The 18,581-nt window shown below is 44.8% G+C and overlaps 1 protein-coding gene across 1 annotated transcript in view; it reads right to left on the minus strand.

Moving 5' to 3' along the window:
* Nucleotides 1-5,743: 5,743 nt before the first annotated feature.
* Nucleotides 5,744-18,581, minus strand: part of SLC6A20 (solute carrier family 6 member 20) — a 46,004-nt gene continuing 33,166 nt past the window's right edge. Inside the window, exons 8-11 of the mRNA XM_004368703.1 lie at nt 12,902-13,106; nt 10,924-11,083; nt 7,113-7,278; nt 5,744-5,893 (exon numbers count right to left, since the gene is read on the minus strand). Of these exons, the coding sequence (XP_004368760.1) occupies nt 5,744-5,893; nt 7,113-7,278; nt 10,924-11,083; nt 12,902-13,106 (681 nt within the window). The remainder of the gene's footprint in view (nt 5,894-7,112; nt 7,279-10,923; nt 11,084-12,901; nt 13,107-18,581) is intronic.

An 18,581-nucleotide genomic window follows, 5' to 3' on the forward strand; every position in this document is an offset into this window, starting at 1 on the left:
ACAACAGTTCATTCTTCAAATATCAGTTCACAAAGCACCTCCTTGACTAAACGAAGTAGTGTCCTTTTTATGCCATCACATTGGCCTATTTATTTCCTTCTTAGAAATGATCAGTCTGTAATCATGTCATTTATCTGTTATCTATTATTTTCTCTCTCCCCTTCCAAAATATAACTGCCACAAAAGCCAGGGGCCATATCTGTCCTGCTCATTATTATTCCCAGTGCCTACCCAGGGACTGGTTTATAATATACAACTTGGGTGACTTCCAAAAAGGCTGATACTGTGCAGGTGGGCAATAGAGGGAAAAATGATTCACATATAAAAGACTCGTCAAGAAATTCTGGTCAACAGATGTACTGGCCTGACAGAGACTGGAGAAACCCCGAGAGTACGGCCCCCAGACACCCTTTTAGCTCAGTAATGAAGTCACTCCTCAGGTTCACCCTTCAGCCAAAGATTAGACAGCCCCATAAAACAAAATGAGACTAATGGAGCACAACAGCCCAGGGACAAGGACTAGAAGACAGGAGAGGACAGGAAAGCTGGTAATAGGGAACCCAAGGTCAAGAAGGGGCAGTGTTGACATGTCATGGGGTTGTTAACCAATGTCATAAAACAGTATGTGTACTGTTTAATGAGAAACTATTCTGTAAACCTTCATCTAAAGTACAATAAAAAAAAATTTTTTTAAATTCTAGTCAAGAATTTCGTATTTGTAGATGGGCTGTACAAATCCGGTTTTTTTTTTTTTTTTTTTCTTCTCTCCCTGACTGATAACAGGGTGGAAAATCATGGGTGAGTTAGTTAATTCTCTGCCCCAGCATTTCTATCTGTAAAGTGGCAATAGCCATAAATTTGTTTTTCCATGTAAAGTAACTCATATAAAAAAAAGTCCAGTGCCATTGTTTACACACTCTTTTCCCTTAGGTGGGGTTCTAAGGTGACATCCAAACCTATTGTGGGTACACGTGGCCCCAGCCGAAGAGATGCGGAGAGATGGGCAGAGTGCCCAGGACACTCTTAGAGGGTTAGAACAATCCTGCAGCAATTCATAGGAGCTCATATTCTGTCTTAAAACCGTCTAGTTGACTCTGACTCATAGCGACCCTGTAGGACAGAGTAGAACTGCCCATAGGGTTTCCAAGGCTGTAATCTTGACCTTGGAGGACCATTTTTTTTTGGTGAAAATATACATAGCCAAAGTTACACCATTTCAAAAATTTCTGCATGTACATACAATTCAGTGACATTGATTACATTCTTCCTGTTGTGCTGCTATTCTCACTAGCCTTTTCCAAATTATTCCATCACTATTATCTTCAACTCACTGCCCCCTAGGCTTCCCATCAAACCTTTTGAGTTGCTGTTGTTAATTTGATCTCACATAGATAATTTTTTTTTTTTTGTACCTTAGATGAAGGTCTGCAGAACAAATAGTTTCTCATTAAACAGTACACATATTGCCCTATGACAATGGTTAACAACCCCACGACATGTCAACACTGTCCCTCCTCAACCTTGGGTTCCCTATCACCAGCTTTCCTGTCTGCTCCTGCCTTCTAGTCCTTGACCCTGGACTGCTGTGCCTCATTAGTCCTGTTTTATTTTATGAGGCTGGCCATTCCCTGGCTGAACTGTGAACATCGGGAGTGACTTCACCACTGAGCTAAGAGGGTGTCCAGGGGCCATACTCTTAGGGTTTCTTCAGTCTGCCAAGCCAGTAAATCTGGTCTTTATTTATGAGTTAGAATTCTCTACATCTTTTCCAGCTCTGTCCAGGACCCTCTATTGTGATCCCCATCAGAGCAATCACTGGTGGTAGCCGGGCACCATCTAGCTGTACTGGACTCAGTTTGGTGGAGGCCATGGTAGCTATGGTCCATTAGTCCTTTGGACTAATCTTTTCCTTGTATCCTGTTCTCTTCATTCTCCCTTGCTCCTGAAGGGATGAAACCAGTGGAGTATCTTAATGGCTGCCCACAGGCTTTTAAGACCCCAGACACTACTCACCAAGGTAGAATGTAGACCATTGTCTTTATAAACTGTTTTATGCCAATTGAGCTAGATGTTCCCCAAGACCATGGTCCCACAGCCCTCCGCCCAGCAATTCAGTCCCTCAGGGATTTTGGAAGTGTCTACGGAGCTTCCATAACCTTTCCTTGTACAAGTTGTGCTGGCTTCCCCAGTATTGTGTACTGTCTTACCGTTCACCAAAGGTACCCTTTATCTATTGTCTGTTTAGTTCCCCCCTCCCCACCCCTCCCATCCCTCGTAACCAACAAAGATTGTTTCTTTTTGTGTGTAAACTTTTACATGAGTTTTTACGGTAGAGGTCTCATACAATATTTGTTCTTTTGTGATGGACTTATTTCACTCAGCATAATGTCCTCCAGTTTCCTCCATGTTATGAGATGCTTCACAGATTCATCGTTCTTTATCTTTGCATAATACTCCATTGTGTGTATGTATCATAGTTTGTTTATCCATTCATCTGTTGATGGGCATCTAGGTTGTTTCCATCTTTTTGCTATTGTGAATAGTGCTGCAGTGAATATGGGTGTGCATATGTCTATTCCTGTGACGGCTCTTATTTCTTTAGGATATATTCCTAGGAGTGGGATTGCATTTTGTAGTCCTTTTTTTTGTGGTGCTAACATTTTCTTTGTTCCTCTTGCTTTCCTGTGCTGAGTTCCTTTTGTTTTGTGGATTTTTTTTCCATTTCTTCTGCTTTTGTAGGTTTTGTTTTTACTGAGACTTTATGTTTTTCTTCTTTATATTGATGAGTAGGTTTGTTAACTTTCTTTGTGGTTAACCTTGAAATTTACCCTTATCTTCCTAGATTTGAACCAGTCTATTATTACTTGGTATTGCCTTGCCTTCCTCTCCATTAGAAGGTTCTATACCTACACCGTTTATTCCCTTTTTTATTGTTCTGATGCTGTTGTCATTTACAGATTAACCTCTCTGGTTCCCTGTTGTAATTCTTTCGGTTTTGCATAGTCCTTAAGAGTTCATTTCCTAGGTTGGTATCTGGCTACTACAGTCCTGTGTCCTAGATTCAGCAAGGCTGTAATCTTTACAGAAGCAGATTGCCACATCTTTCTCCCAGGAAGCTGATGTTAGGTTCGAATTGCCCACCTTTCGGTTAGCAGCCCAGTGCTTAACCACTGCACTACCAGGGCCCCTCCTATACTTCTGTCTTAAATCCAGCAAATTAGAAAAGTTTTTTTTCTTCTAATTTTTGTTATGGAATCTAACCTTGCGAATCTCATCCCTGTGGGCTCTCTGGTATGATGGTTTCCATACCCTGGGCTGGTGTGGTTCCTCTAGTTCCACGAGGGAAACGCATCCTCCCTTTCTTCTTTATTTTCCACTTTTCGTCAAAATTAGCATGTATGTTTACGTAAAGAGAGGAAATACTGGCTTAAGAGAAAGTTCTTAAAACTGTAACCGGTAAATGACAAAAAATAAAAATAACACGCTTGTTTAGGGTTTTATTTATGATGATGGTTGTTTAAAAACAAACAACTATTGCTCTACTTCAGTTCTTAGAGCTAAGCCAAGGGTCTTTAAGTTTCCAGCATAAATACAAAGCTTTCTAGAGCCCACATCTGGCCATAACATGATGGCTACTGTTAAAACCATTTTCATCTGGAGCACATTATTCAATAATAGTGGTACTTCTATCCAGCCATGGTGAGCAAAGATTATTCTGCAGAAATGACTTTTCTGTGCAATTGGAAATGCTCAAAAATGCTTAAAAACTATTAAAAGTCATTTTTGATGTAAATATTCCTATATACACCACACATTTTCCTTTCTTTTAATTGGGGCACTGGTTCTCAAATCTGGCTGCACGTCAGAATCACCTAGGGGATTTTAAAAATTATTGAGGCCTAGGTCTCACCCCCAGAGAGCCTGATCAACTGATTCGGGGGCAAGGCCTGGGCATCAGGTGTTCAGTGATCCCAGGTGGCTCTAACGGGCACTCCAGGTAGAGAGACACTGCAGTAGAGTAACTGATGAAAGGAACAATTTAGGACAACAGGCATCTTTCCACCCCTAAGGATACCTGGTGTTCGGGGCCTAACCACCTTCACTGAGGACTGACCTCAGGGAGGGTGTGGCCCCACGTTGTAAGACAGTGACCACGATCCATGGCAGAGAGGACAGACTGATCCCCGAAGATTCAGAAACAGACTCTGTGCTGTGTATTTGCCACTGAGTATGTCCACTCTTCAAACCTGACAGCTGAGGTTTTCTGACACTAAAGAACCATCTGATGAGAAATCAGAGGACTGAAGACTTGGGATAAAGAAATGCTGGTTCCTACATTTTAAATGCAAGCCATCTTTTTCTAATGACATCAGGGGAAGCTGGAAGTGAAAAATGGCAGCTTTTAAGATAGCAGAAGCCCTTTCTAATGCTTATTTTTGTTGTTGGGGAATTTGTAGCATGAAAAAAAAGTTAAAAAAAAAAAAAAAAGACATCTCCGGTTCAACGTCTCAAATGCTCAAAGAAACGTCCCAGAATATTCCATGATCACAATGACGCACAGAATATTAGAGCTGGAAGGGGCTCTCTCATTTAAGGGGTAACCTTGACCTACTTTACTGCAGTTAAAAAAGACAAGGGACAAATTCTCATGGATTGACGTTATGTCATAAATCAGATGGTGTTCAGTGACAAGATGCTCTCTTTGAATTATATACATTTTAGAAATCTTTCTCATGTACAGATAAATAAACTTGATTACAGGTGATGTCTATGGTGTTTCCTATGAAGAGTTGGCCATCATGTTCAAATAAGCACTAAATCAATGGGAAAGTAGATTCACCTTCATCCTCACAGTGGCTTCTGGCCCCTGTTCCAATCCAAGCACTAAGACACCCTAGGAGCCCTGGTGGCGCAGTGGTTAAGAACTCAGCTGCAACCAAAAGGTCGGCAGTTCAAATCCACCAGCCGCTCCTAGGAAACCCTATGGGGCAGTTCTACTCTGTCCTATGGTCGCTACGAGCCAGAATTGACTCAGTGGACCTCATGTGACCACACTGAAGGCAGACTGGGCCTGCAGATTGTAGGTGGGGTGGTTTTTGGTAGAGAGGCCTGGCCCTGGATGCCTGGGAGAGACCTCAGATTAGAGAAAGGTGACCCCCGTTCGGGGCCGCATTTCTTTATGGCCAGTCAATCTTAATAGTATTCAATGGGTGGAGGGAGAGCACAGAAATTGTATATTCACCATGACTAAAACAGAATTTCACACCAGTGACATTCAAATATGTCCTCTCGGGCACTTAATTCCTCAAACGGATGTAAAAACGATCGCCCTCTAATATTTTGGGGTCTTTTCAACAACAACAACAAATGCTTAGATTTGATTCCATAAAAATTATAGTCAAATTTCAACTCCCAGTGTGCCTTAATTCTAGAACTTTCCTAGAATCAAGAAAGCAATAACCTCCGAGCCTGGCTTGACAAACCGGCCTTCCCTGATGACAAGGAGGCAGCATGGTTCGACCTCAGAGGGAAGGCAGAGGGGGAAAGGGCCGCTTCGCCGCGATGTGTGGGTGCTCTGAAGGGGGTCTTCTTCCTCCTGTTCCTAATCTTCTTTAAAGACTCAGGAAGTTGATGGACTGAGGACTTGTGGCTTGAAAATTTTAAAAAGCAGACAAGGCAGTTCCCCCGTAATTAGAAGCTGTGATAGTAGGTGGCTGACCGTGGTCTCTGGGGAGTCCAGTTCTCAGACCACGGGGGCTGTGTTCCCCCGATTGAGGCAGCGCATGATGAAAGTTCCCAGGGCCACCAGGGGTATAAACATGATGGAGGAGGCCACAAGCAGCCCAATGAAAACCAGCACGTACGTGGGGTAGTCCTTGGTCACAAGCTGGCCCTGAAAGAGAACTCAGGGTCAGCAGACAGAACCTCCCCAAGCGAACCTTCTGAAAGCCCGGCTCCCTCCAGGCCTCAGGCTCCCCAGTGTTGTGGAGAGGCACTGTGGGGTGGGCAGAGAGCTGTGGGGCTGGGAGTCCGTGCACCTGGGGCCACCCCCGGCTCTGCAGGTCACTAGCAAGTACGCTAGGTGGGCTGTCTGACTCCCCTCATCTTTTCCTTTTCCATAGAGTCGGAATAATAGAAACTGCTTCAACCTGTAGAGCTATTGTTTGGAGCTATTGCCACCAGGGCTCCAACCAATAAATAGTAACCATGAATAATCTAGGGCCTTATGTTTGAGGCTACCAATCCAAAAAACCAAAAACCAAACCAGCTACCATTGTATTGATTCCAACTCATAGCAACCCCACGTGTGTCAGAGTAGAACTGTGCTCCATAGGGTTTTCAAGGATGTAACCTTTCAGAAGAAGATCACCAGGCCTTTCTTCTGAGGGACTGCTGGGTGGGTTTGAACTGCCAACTTTTCCATTTAGTTAGAAGTCAAGTGCATATCCGTTTGCATTACCTGGGGACTCCTAGAGGCCACCGTCCAGGGCACCTCAATGTAGAGGGTGCCCCCAAACTGATCAACATCATTATCACCTGGTGCTATTTTCAACCTAAAACTAACTATAAAGGTGCCCTGGTGGTGCAGTGGTTAAGTGCTCCACTGCTAACTGAAAGTTGGTGGTTTGAACCCACCAGCTGCTCCTGAGGAGAAAGATGTGGCAGTCTGCTTCTGTAAAGATTACAGCCTTGGATACACTATGGGGCAGTTCTACTCTGTCCTACAGGGCTGCTATGAGTTGGAATTAACTCGACAGCAATGGGTTAAGGAGCCTAAGGCAGAAAGATGTCAGAGGGCCTGCTGGCCAAGGAAATGGGCAGGAAATAGCACCTTTACAGGGAGATTGTTCCTCAGTTTCCAGGAAAACATCCACAGAGGAGCTTTGGCGAGGACACTAACTCTCACTGTGGCATGTGTTTGGAAATTCAAAGTCCATCTCTGCTCTCCAGGGCTATGTGTTCTTAGATGCCTCAGTGATGTTTCCACGTTGGGGCAAATAACCTAGTCAAACCATTGGCAGGAAGTATTTCCTTGGTTTCAGAAAATTAAAGACCGGTGTTTGTGAACAACCCTGGGGGTTCAGCCTAGCCCCACAGGGCAGGGAAGATACCTTAGAGGCGTCCCAGGCTTGGTACTGCAGGGTCCCCATGAGGATATAGTCGCTCAGGAAGAAGATGAAGAGGCTGATGATGAGCAGCGGGCTCACGCCGGCCCACATAACCTTCCAGTACCAGCTCAGACTGCAGCCAGTCATGGACTGAAGGTCACTTTCAAATCTATTTGAAAACGGGGAAGAGAAAATCTGATTATCCATGTTTCTGGAGGTGAAGGGGGATCTAGCTTGCACACCCCTACAGGTCTAGAAGATTCTGTTCTGCACACCACTGATGCTTGTGTAGGACCACTGGGCCCTCTCTAGCACCTTCTGGGGAGAGTAGAATTGGGTGTGAGCAGGGGAGGAGGGCCAAGACCACCACAGAGGAGCAGCAAAGCAACCACACCACAGATACAGGGACATCAGAAGACATCTTCCAGGTGTCAGCCTCCTGATGAAGGCTGCTTGGTGCAGACCAGAAGGGCAATTCCCAGGAACGGTGGGAACAGAGAACAAGGAAGATGTTCGTCAAGCCAGGTCTCAACAACAGGGCGGCTTTGCCCTACCTCGCCCTGCTACCCCTTGCCAACAGTGACGCTACTGCCCATTAGAAATGTCCCCAGGGCAGAATCTCTTTTGTCCCTTGAAACCAGAGCAGGTTTGTGACCCTGTTTGGGAATAAGTGTTTTCTTTTGTTATGTTAATGAAGTCATACCAGAGTAGGAGGGGTTCTAAACCTAATCACTTCTGAGTGATTAGAATAGATCAGAATAGAAACAGAGACCCACGGGGTATAAGACAGACACCATGTGAGGACCTGTCTACAAGCAAAGGAATGCCAAGCATTGCCAGAGTCACCAGAAGGTGGAAGAGTGTCCACAGAAGGAATCAACATGGCTGATACCCTGATTTAGACTTTAAGAAAATAAATTTCTGTTCTTTAAAGCCACTCATTTGTGGTATTTGTGTTACAGCAGCAGTAGATAACTAAGACAGCGGGGCAGAGGGAAAGCCAAACCTTGGAAGAAAAGGACTTCAGCCTGCAGGAGCTGATCTAGAGACAAGCTGAGCAGTACTTCAAACTCTCACCCAGTCCACCATCCTGATTTCTACCATGGCCACAGGCTACCTCTTTTTTCCTTTCTTTAAACTGACTCTTTTCCCTAAATTTAGCAACAGCATCTGTTTCATTGTGAATTTGATAGGCTAATCATGTATTTTTCTAACACATACAAAGAAGTATGAGAAATATTTTCAGCACTCTGGGGAACTCTGACCAGCCCCCACTGCACAGGAAGGGTGGGTGGGACCGCAGCCCGGACTGTGATGTGACTTGTCCGAGGGCACCCAGCTAGAGAGGACGGAACTAGCCTAGAACCTGGGTGGGTCTCCTGCTTCCTGCCCAGGGCCTTTAAAACTGATGCCCACAGCGAGAGGGGCAGCCATGCAAGAGGGGCTAAGTGGGGCGGCGTGCGGCTGTCACCAGCTGCAGCCACAGCCACCTGCTTCCCTTGTATCTGTTTGATGTCCTGAGTGTCTGTATAAGACTTTGTTTAGAAATCATTACCTGCCCCCGTGCTGTTGCTGACCTAGCCTGATTCTAGGCCGTGAATACTCATGTATATAACATGAACAGTTGGGACTTTCAAAACTGCACAGGTCAAAGATGTTGGGGGTTCTCTTGTCCCTTTACCACCACCACGACCCCCACTTTCTTGCACAGAAGCAGGTGGGACGAGCGGGCTGCAGTGAGGCAGCAGGACACTATCAATAAGAAGCCACTAGATGGCGCTGCGCGCTAAGCACATAGAAGGACACTGCGCTCAGGCCTGAGTAGGCTGCTTACAAAATTTCCAGGGCCCCTCTTGTTTCTCCCTCGGTCTCCATCACTTACCACTTACCATCTCTGCAGTGGCCCCCAGTTCCTATCCGTCTCTAACCGTTTCTCTTTACCCCGAAACACCCACTCCCTCCAGTGACTAGCCTCTTTCTCCCTCTAGACTAGCATTCCCTAGGAGACAAACTTGTCTCAGTTTATCTGAGATTTTCCCTATTTTAGCACAGAAAGTCCCATGTCCTGGACAACCCCTCAGTCCCGGGCAAATGGGGACAGTTCATATGAACACTAGTGTCCTCGAGATGTTAATAGCTGGGGGGGTAAATAAGCATTCCTTGATCAAATAAGTTTTGGAAATGCTGCAAACCATAGCCCCCTTCTTTGAGATTCACAGGGCTCTTCAGCGCTCTGAGGGTTCTACACAAAGAAATCTGTCTGACTCTGTATGACTTGCAATGTCCTAAAATTATTTGAACATGGAAATCCCTCAGCATTGGCGTGGGACGCAGTGCTCCCTGGGACACGGTGGAGACGCTGCTCAGGGGGCTGCCTGTCTCCTACAGTGTCCGCCTGCCCTCCTCACCAAACCAGTTTTGGGGGTCAGAAGAGATTGGGAAAGGAAGACAACTTGACACAACCCTTGTTTCAGTGCTAGAAGGCAGGTTCTCATTCAGTGGGCCTGCGGTGGGGCCTGAGATTCTGCATTTCTAACAAGCTCCTTGGTGGGGCTGCTGCTGGTCTGGGGACCCACTCAGCAGAGCAAGGCGACTGTTGTTGTTAGGTGCTGTCGAGTCGATTCTGAATCACACTGATCCCATGTGACAGAGTAGAACTGCCCCATAGGATTTCCTAGGTTGTAATCTTTATGGGGAGCCCTGGTGGTGAAGTAGTTAAGAGCTCGGCTGCTAACCAAAAGGTTGGCAGTTTGAATCCACCAGGCGCTCCTTGGAAACCCCATGGGGCAGTTCTACTCTGTCCTGTAGCGTCGCTGTGGGTCGGAATCGAACTGATGGCACAGAACAACAACAATCTTTATGGAAGCAGATCACCAAGTCTTTCTCCCGCAGAGCCGCTGGATGGGTTCAAACCACCAACTTTTCAGTTAACGGCCACTAGTGGTCCTCAAAGTGTGGTCCCCAGACCCACAGCATCGACATCACCTGGAGCCTGCCCCAGACCTCCAGAATCAGAACCTCCAGGGGTGGGGCCCAGGGGTCTGTTTTTTAACAAGTCCCCAGGTGGTTCTGATGCAGCTCCAGTTTGAAAGCTGCTCCAGGCCAGCAGCTCTCAGCCCCAGCTGCACATTCCATCACCCAGGGGGATATTTCAAACATTCCCGCTGCGCTGGGCACGGGGATGGAGAACTGATGACATTCTGAATTTGTCAGATTTTCTAGGGCGTAAGTTATCAGCTGGATTTTGGTCAGGATTCTTGAAAAATGCTGATGTTGGCTGAGGAACAGAGTATCTAGTGCCTGGAGGCATGCTTCCCTGCTCCGGTAAACTGTTGGGGTCTGGCAGCACCTACCGTCGAACATCCCATAATAAAAAGTAAAAATGTGGGAAATAGAGGACATTGGTTGAAGGCAAACTGAGGGTAGAAGTGAGGCAGAAAATTAGGTAGAATCTGGGCAAGTAAAAAACTTTCAAAAACAACCAACCAGTTGCCATGGAGTTGATTCATCTCGTGGCGACCCCATGTGGGTCAGAGTACAACTGTGCTCCGTAGGGTTTTCAGTCGCTGATTTTTTGGAAGTAGATCACCAGGCCTTTCTTCCGAAACACCTCTGAATGGACTCAATGCTAATCTTTTGGTTAGTAGCTGAGCACATTATCTGCATCCCCCAGGGACTCTTTCAAAAGCAATGTCAAGTTTAAAGAAGACAGTGTGAAGTGCACATTAGGAAATGGTTATTTTCCTTGTGGGGCATGGCCTTTGTGGATTAGGTTTTCCCCCAACATTTGGCCGGGGAGATGGGGCTGCCTCACCTCCTCAGCCCATACACGTAACACACGGCGACCGTCTCCACCAGGACAATGAGCAGCAGGGATAGGGTGGCCGCGTAGTCATTGAATATGTCAAACCAGTAGTTCCCAGACTCCATGGTGAACACCATGCCGATAGCGCAGTTGACGAGGCACACCAGACCTGTGGGCCACAAGACCACCTGCTCACCTGCCCCAGACACCTTTGCCCTGCCAGGCCCTGTGGTGGACAGCTGCAGGCAGACCATCCAGCTCCAGCCTGCTTATCCAATTTTCTATGGGGCAGCAGGAGCCATAGACCACCAGGGGTATGTTGGCCGACCGGTTCATCTATATGGGTTGGAAGAGCTATCATGGTTTTGCCTCTCGGAATGTGTGTGTGAGGTGTGTGTGTGTGTGTGTGTGTGTGTGTGGTGAGGGGAGGGCAAAGGTGTCCCAAGGAGTGTCAGTCAGTGTCACTGGTGCTGATTCATGGAGGGACATTGAGCTCAACGGAAAAGAAAAGTTGTGGGCATTGCTACTTGGGAATCTCGTTCAGGCTGCTGGGTCTGGTGATGATATCTATCCTGACTGCTCAGTCCCTGTGCTCATGGGAGGTAAATTGAGGGAGGAGAGTTAAGCTGTGGGGCACCCCTGTCAGGACTTCCTAGAGAGGACTTGTATCCACCAGAAGGGAGTGGGGTGGGGAGGGGAAGAAACTAACGTCTGCCCAGCTCCTACTACGCACTAGGCACCTGGCACACTCTGAGTCCTGGAGCTTCAGGGACAGATATCAGATACCTCTTTTCACAGATGGGGAAGCTGAGGCTCAGAGATGTTAAGTAACTTGTGCCCAAGGCCCCACCTCAGGTAAGTGGCAGAGTCAGGATTCAGACACAGGCCTTTTTGCTTCCAGAACCTGAGTTCTTTTCCCAGTTGCCTTGAAGCTGACTCCTTTGGACACCGCATGAAGTGTTTGACTCTAAAGGTCCCACCTGCCCTTTCCACTGCCACACCAAATACCACCAGCATACTACCTCCTTGAGAAGGAAGGGACTAAGAAGGATACCTAAGGAGAAGGAGTTACGCACTGTCTGGGGGGATAATGATACAACAATATCAGCTATGGAGACCAGGTCCAAGGAGGGATGCTAAGTGCTAGAGGGCTCTGACGAAGGGTGGGCTGCTCAAGCTGGGGTGGTCAGGACTTCAAGGGTGAAGGGGTGGGAGCTGGGTTTGGTTCAGTCTGGGAGGAGGCTTCTGGATATGGAAGAATGGTATCATCAAAGGCAGAGGGTGGGGTACATGGTAAATTGTGGCATGTGATCTCATAATGGATTAGTACACAGGCAAGAAAAGGGACAGGCTATTGCTACTTGCAACAACATGGATGAATACCACAGATGGATTTTGAGTGAAGAGAACAGACACAAAGAATGCATAGTGTATGATTTCATTTATATGAAGTTCAAGAACAGGAAAAACTAAGATGGTAGAAGTCAGAATAGAAGTTTCCTCTGTGGGGGCATATTGACTGGAAAGGGGAGTGAAGGAGCTTGCTGGGGTGTGGGAAATGTTCTGTATCTTGACCTACTTGGTGTTACTTGGGTAGTTTCATATGCAAAATTAATTGAGCCTTTAAGAAATATGCACTTTATAATTGCTTTACCTTAATTAAACAAACACAAACAAAAACAAGTTCTCTTCTAACCAGGAAAGCTTTGAGTGCTACGGTGGGGTGTTTGGTCTTTGCCCAAGGTTGAGGCCGTCATTTTACTTCCCCATGATGTGGAGAACCAAATGCATGGGGTCAATCACATCCCCCAGGTCCCCAGATTGCCCAAGATGAGGAAAAGACCATGGCAAGAAGGCTATGAGGTTGTTGAAGACCTCTGGCCACCTCAGCAAGCACAAGGCTCCTGAGGAAACTCATCCATCCACTTGCCCTCCACCCCATCCCAACCCTCTCTGGCCGCCCCCACCGCATGACTGACCTACCGACCTGAGATAGCCTCCTTGGGCAGGTAGCTGGAGATGACCTTGCTGTCAGTCAGAGGGGTGAGGATGGCTGCCGTGTTCCCTAGCATACTCCCAATGCCCAGCATCAACAGCATGAAGAAGTAGAGCACCGACCACAGCTGGGACACCTCCATGTTTTTAATGGCCTCAGTGTAGACGATGAAAGACAGGCCAGTCCCCTGGACTGCCTGTCCATGGGGAGAAGACACCAGTTACACACAAGTAAGGGACTTAAACTCTGCTTAAACACACTCGATGACGAGCAACTTTGGGGACCTTGGAACTGGATTCTCATTTCTGTGGCCATGAGAAACCACATTTTGAGGTTCCATCTTCCATCTGCAGGCCAGCCCCCTCAGGCTCAGCTGGGCTGAATAGAAACGTGAGCTGTCAGGAGTTAGTATTTGCAGAGTATGCAGAGGACTTTCAGTCAATTTGGAATGCTGAGTCCCTCTCTCCCACCCCAACTCATGTAAATTCTGAATAAAATATAATAAAACAGTGTTTCGATAAATTCCTGCTTCCAATATCATGACTGACTATGTATTCTAAGACCTTGGTGGCTGGGAGCTGAGGTGGGATGGTGGGGCCAAAGCAGGAGAAGCCAGGACTATGGGGAGCTGACTTGGCCAGTAGGCAACCAGGAGGGGCAGTGTTACTTGTGGCCGTATTCCTGTGGTAATGTTGCAAGAATATTAAACTGTGGAACAGTAGTGAGGTGGGGAACTCCTGTTTAAAGACAAATCCCCTGAGGTAGTCGAAAGGAATCATCGTTTGGGGGTGCCTCCTGGCTATGAGCAGAAGCAGAAGCAAAGTCTCTCTGGGAGAAAGCTTCCGCAGTTTAGGACTCCCAGAGATTAAGATCAAACAATGAACTCAGAAACAGATTTATAAACCCACAAGAAGACAAGTAACTATGAGTCAGCTGAAATAAGACATAATAGATTTGGAACACTTTTCCCCAAAGGTGGATTGCCATATACATAATATAGGCTAGCTCAATGGCATACCGATGGGGACAGTGGAAATAGTCTACCCTAGGTGCAAACAATAAAGGGTGGGGGGATGCATGACCTACAGAGAACATATAAAATGAAATAAAACCTACCAAAAATTGATCTTCTTTTTATTATTATCATGAGCTTGCAATTCTATCCAGTGTCAGCAAAAATACACCTATCACTAGGGCAGACTGGTCTCATTCTCCTGCCCACAGCACCACTAAAACAGCTATGTATGAAGTATTTAAAAAAACAACAAATAAAATACAAAGATAAACATATAACAAGAAAGTATTGGAATGAACAAGTAAATTTTAAAAAATATTGTCTAAAAATAAAAAATATATATAATTATTGAATTAAAAGGCTCAATTAGTGGTTAAATACAAGATTAGATGCAGCTGAAGAGAGAATTAATGAACTGGAAGACACCCCAGGAATCAATCCATAATGAAATAAACAAACAAAAACAAGATGGGAAAATGAAAGAAAGGTTAAGAGACATATAGGACAGGATGAGAAGGTCTAATATTGGTCTTACCGGGGTTCTAGAAGGAAAAAAAATAGGAGAGACAATAATTAATAGATAATGGCAATGAATTTTTCCAAAATTGATCAAAAACATGAATCCATAGACACAATAAACCTAACATTACCAAAACAGGATAAATAAAAATGCATTCATTCCTAGATTGCTGAAGCCAAAGACGAAAATTATGAGCGAAAGAACTGGTCACTACAAAGAAATGAAAGACTAACATTACAACAGCAACGATGGGAGCCAGATACACAAGACAAATAACTTCAAAGTGTTAAGAGACAATAACTGTCACTCTACAATTTTCTACTCAGGGGAAAACACTTTAAAAAATGGGCATTAAATACAGACTTTTATATACAAACAAAACCTGAGAAAACTTATCACCAAGAAACCTGTTCTAAAAGAATTCATAAAGAATGTATCTTAAGGGGGAGTGGAGACAGAAGCCAGCTGGGATGTAAAAAGGAATGGTGAACAAATAAAATGACAAACATATAGGTAAATACAAACACTGTCTGTATAAAATAATAATGGTGTCCAATTTATGGGTTAAAAAAGACAGAACTGGAAAAAGTGGCATTTAAAATAGGAGGGATAATATTAAATTATTCTTAAGTTCTTGTATTTTTTGGAAGAGAATTTGAGATATTGTTTAACTATAGACTTTGAGACTATAAAAATTTCAAACCAGTAGAGAATAAAGTGGAATTAAAAAAAAAATGACAGAAAAAAAATCTAAATAAATCAATAATCATGTAATTCTTGCACATACAGTCAAGGTCAAAATGAAGTGAGAGAAACCCCCAAGTGCCAAAAACAAAGGGGAAACTTGCAGTGAGATCTCTAAACAGGAGCTGAAGCCAAGGGGGCTGATGGGTCATCTGAACTGGATCTAGGCCTTGAGGCTGAGGGTTAGGGGCTAAGGATCTGATGTCACAGGCTGGTGGCTGGATAAAGAAAAGAGCTAGGGCTGAACAACCTACATAAAGCCAGGAGATACAAAGGGGGGCCTCACCCATGAAATGACCTAGAATGACTCCATCCGTGAAAAAGAGTACAACCTCCCCCCACCCCCCAACAAAACAAAACAAAAAACTCCAAGGAAGTTGCTGGCAACCAGAACCATGGGTGGAAAGAGCCATGGGCTGGCACTGTCCTCTATTCTTGAGAATTATTCTTCAGACACATTCTCTAGAAGTATTCTCTGGGAGTATTTCCATTAATAACAAAAATTAAGCAGATATGCTCACTATCACCTCCACTTCCATTGTGCTGGAAGTGCTAGCCAATGCAATAAGATAACAAAAAGGAATTAGATATAAGGATTGGAAAGAAAAATGCAAAATTGCTATTATCTACAGATATAATTGTTTACACAGAAAATTGAGGCAACTCTACAGACAAACATGAGAAATAATAAGAGAATTCATCAAAGATGCTAGGCATCTTTGTATATTGATACAAAAACCCTTAGTTTTCTTCTGCAACAGAAACAAACAGTGCTAGAAATAGAAATAAAGGCCTCATTCACAATAGCAACAAAACAAAAAGGTGCCTAGACATAAATCTAATAAAAGATGTGACAAAAATTCATGGAGAAAACTAATTGAAGAATGAAAGAAGATCTGAGTAGATGCGGAGATAAAGCATGTTCCTGAATCAAAAGTTACATTCAAAAAGATATTACTTCTCATACTTCTGGAAAAATGGCACTCTAGGCAGAAGCACCACGCCATCCCTCCACAGCAAAGAGCTGTAAAACTAAGGCCAAACAGAGAAAACAGCAATCCTGAAACCCTAAAACATCAAATGAAGAGATAAACAACTCAGCTAAGCACCAAAAGGAGTGAGAAAACTGACAGAGAATAGAGAGCGAGGAGAGATTCATGCAGAGGTCCCCTATCAGCTAATGCAGTGTGGATCTGCCATCTTGGACTCCTATTGGAGACCAGCAAATGGGGGTATGAGAAAACAGCTTCAGGGAGCTTCCAGCAGGAGATGAAACAACCTGTAATTTTCGATATACACTTTCCCACCCCCCACCCTTCTTCACCCTCACTCGGCCTCCTCTGCTTCCCACGGCCACAGTCTCTTGTCCAGGAAGCACTGGCTGCTTGGATTCCACCCGCCCACACTGGCTGGCACTCTGAGTGCCATTTGTTGGCTGCTGGTGTTGCTTTTTTCTGCTTCTTTTGATTTCTTCCTTACCTTTCACCACCTCCCCCTCCTTTCACTCAAATAACAGGCTCCGTGAACCATATTTGCTTCTTCCTGAGGGGCTGCGGAGCTCGGTTCGAGTGTGGAACTGCTTCCAGGTCTGGGCTGACACACTGGTGGGATCCCGGGGCTTTTGTTTGTTTGTTTTGAATTGTTTGTTTGTTTTCTTTTCCTTTTCTTGAGTTGGGAGCCCGTTCTGGCCGGGCGGTGCTGCATGGCTTGGAACCTCCCCCTTCAGCTTGTGCAGAAGCGCAGAGGGATCCCTGAGAGCATTTCTTTTTTCGTGGAACTTTTTTTTCTGTTTTTTTGGGGGGGCTTTCTTGTTCTTTTTTTTTTAAATCTGTTTTGTTTTCTTTCCCTCTTTTTCCCTTTTTGTCTTTCTTCATTACTCAGTTTCTCATATCTCTATACCGTCCTTCTCTTTCTGTTCCCTGAATACCTGGCGCTGAATACCTCTATGCCTTATAGCCAGGCTGTACTGCAACACCTGAGAACAACTTCCCCAGACCTCATAGCCGCACTGGTGGGATCCCTGGGAGCTTTGCTGTTCTTTTTCCTTTCTGATTTTTATTTATTCATTCTTTTCTTTTTTTTGTTCTTCTCCATTTCTTAGTCTCTCATCTCTCCACTCCAACAGCAAGCTCCCCTAGCACTCTTTTTTGTTTGTATGTTTTTGGCTCCTGTTCCTCTCTCCTCTCTCCCATATGCATCTTAGCTCCACACATAACAATCTCCCCCCTCCATCCTGCCTATTTGCACTGTGCACTAAACATCACACCACCAAGCTGCATAGGCACAGTCTCCCGGAACCTGCCCTGCACTGATTACTGACCCACCCTGGTGCCTGTAGTAAGTGCTACAAACAACCTGTACCAGTAACTCCTCTTCAGCTAGACCTGCTTTGCTGTACCATATCTGAGCGACTGACCCTGCCAATTGGAGAAGGAGGTGAAAAGTATCGTGCTCACAGACGAGAAAGCAACAAAGAACACACAGCCCGCCTGCTCAGCAATAGCCAAATTTTAAAAAAATGATGAAACAAACAAATCTACAATCAACAAATGAGAAAAGTAACTACTGAATGCCCCAAAGACAGCAGACAATATCAAAACATTTACAAAAACGGGACAGGATGGTTCCAGTAGGCTTCCAAAATAAAACACAAGGTGACTTTCCAGTGGAAGAAAAGGTACTAGAAGTACCTGATAGGGAATTCAAACCTCTAATACTCAGAATTATCCAATAGTTGAAGCAAAAAGCAGATAAAAATGAGGAAAAAATAAAAAAATTCATGGAAAGGCAGACAAATTCATGGAAAACACAGACAAAAAATTGGAAGAATTTAGGAAAACAATGCAGGAACGAAATGCCAAAATAAATTCACAACTAGAAACTATACAAAAACAACAATTATAAATCCAAAAGATAAACAACAAGATTTAAGAAATGGACAGTGTCATAGAAGGGCTGAGGAGAAGATTTGAAAAGGTGGAAGACAGGATCAGCTAATTGAAGACAAACACTTGCATACAACTCTGTTTGAGGAAAACTCAGAAAAAAGAACAAAGAAAAATGAAGAGACACTGAGAGTTATGTGGGATACAATCAAAAGCAAAAATTTGTGAGTGATTGGAGTTCCAGAACAAGGGGAGAAAACAGAAAACACAGAGAGGATCATTGAAGACCGGTTGACAGAAAACTTCCCCAATATTATGAAAGATGAAAAGCTAGCCATCCAAGAAGCTCAACGAACCCCATATAGGATAGACCCCAAAAGAAAATCACCAAGGCATATCATAATCACACTCTCCAAACCAAAGACAAACAAAGAATGCTGAGAGCAGCTCGTGAAAAACAAGAAGTCACATACAGAGGAGAAACAATAAGACTAAGCTCAGATTATT

The sequence above is a fragment of the Trichechus manatus genome, unplaced genomic scaffold (assembly GCF_000243295.1).
Source record: "Trichechus manatus latirostris isolate Lorelei unplaced genomic scaffold, TriManLat1.0 scaffold00001, whole genome shotgun sequence".
In the NCBI taxonomy this organism is placed as follows: Eukaryota; Metazoa; Chordata; class Mammalia; order Sirenia; family Trichechidae; genus Trichechus; species Trichechus manatus.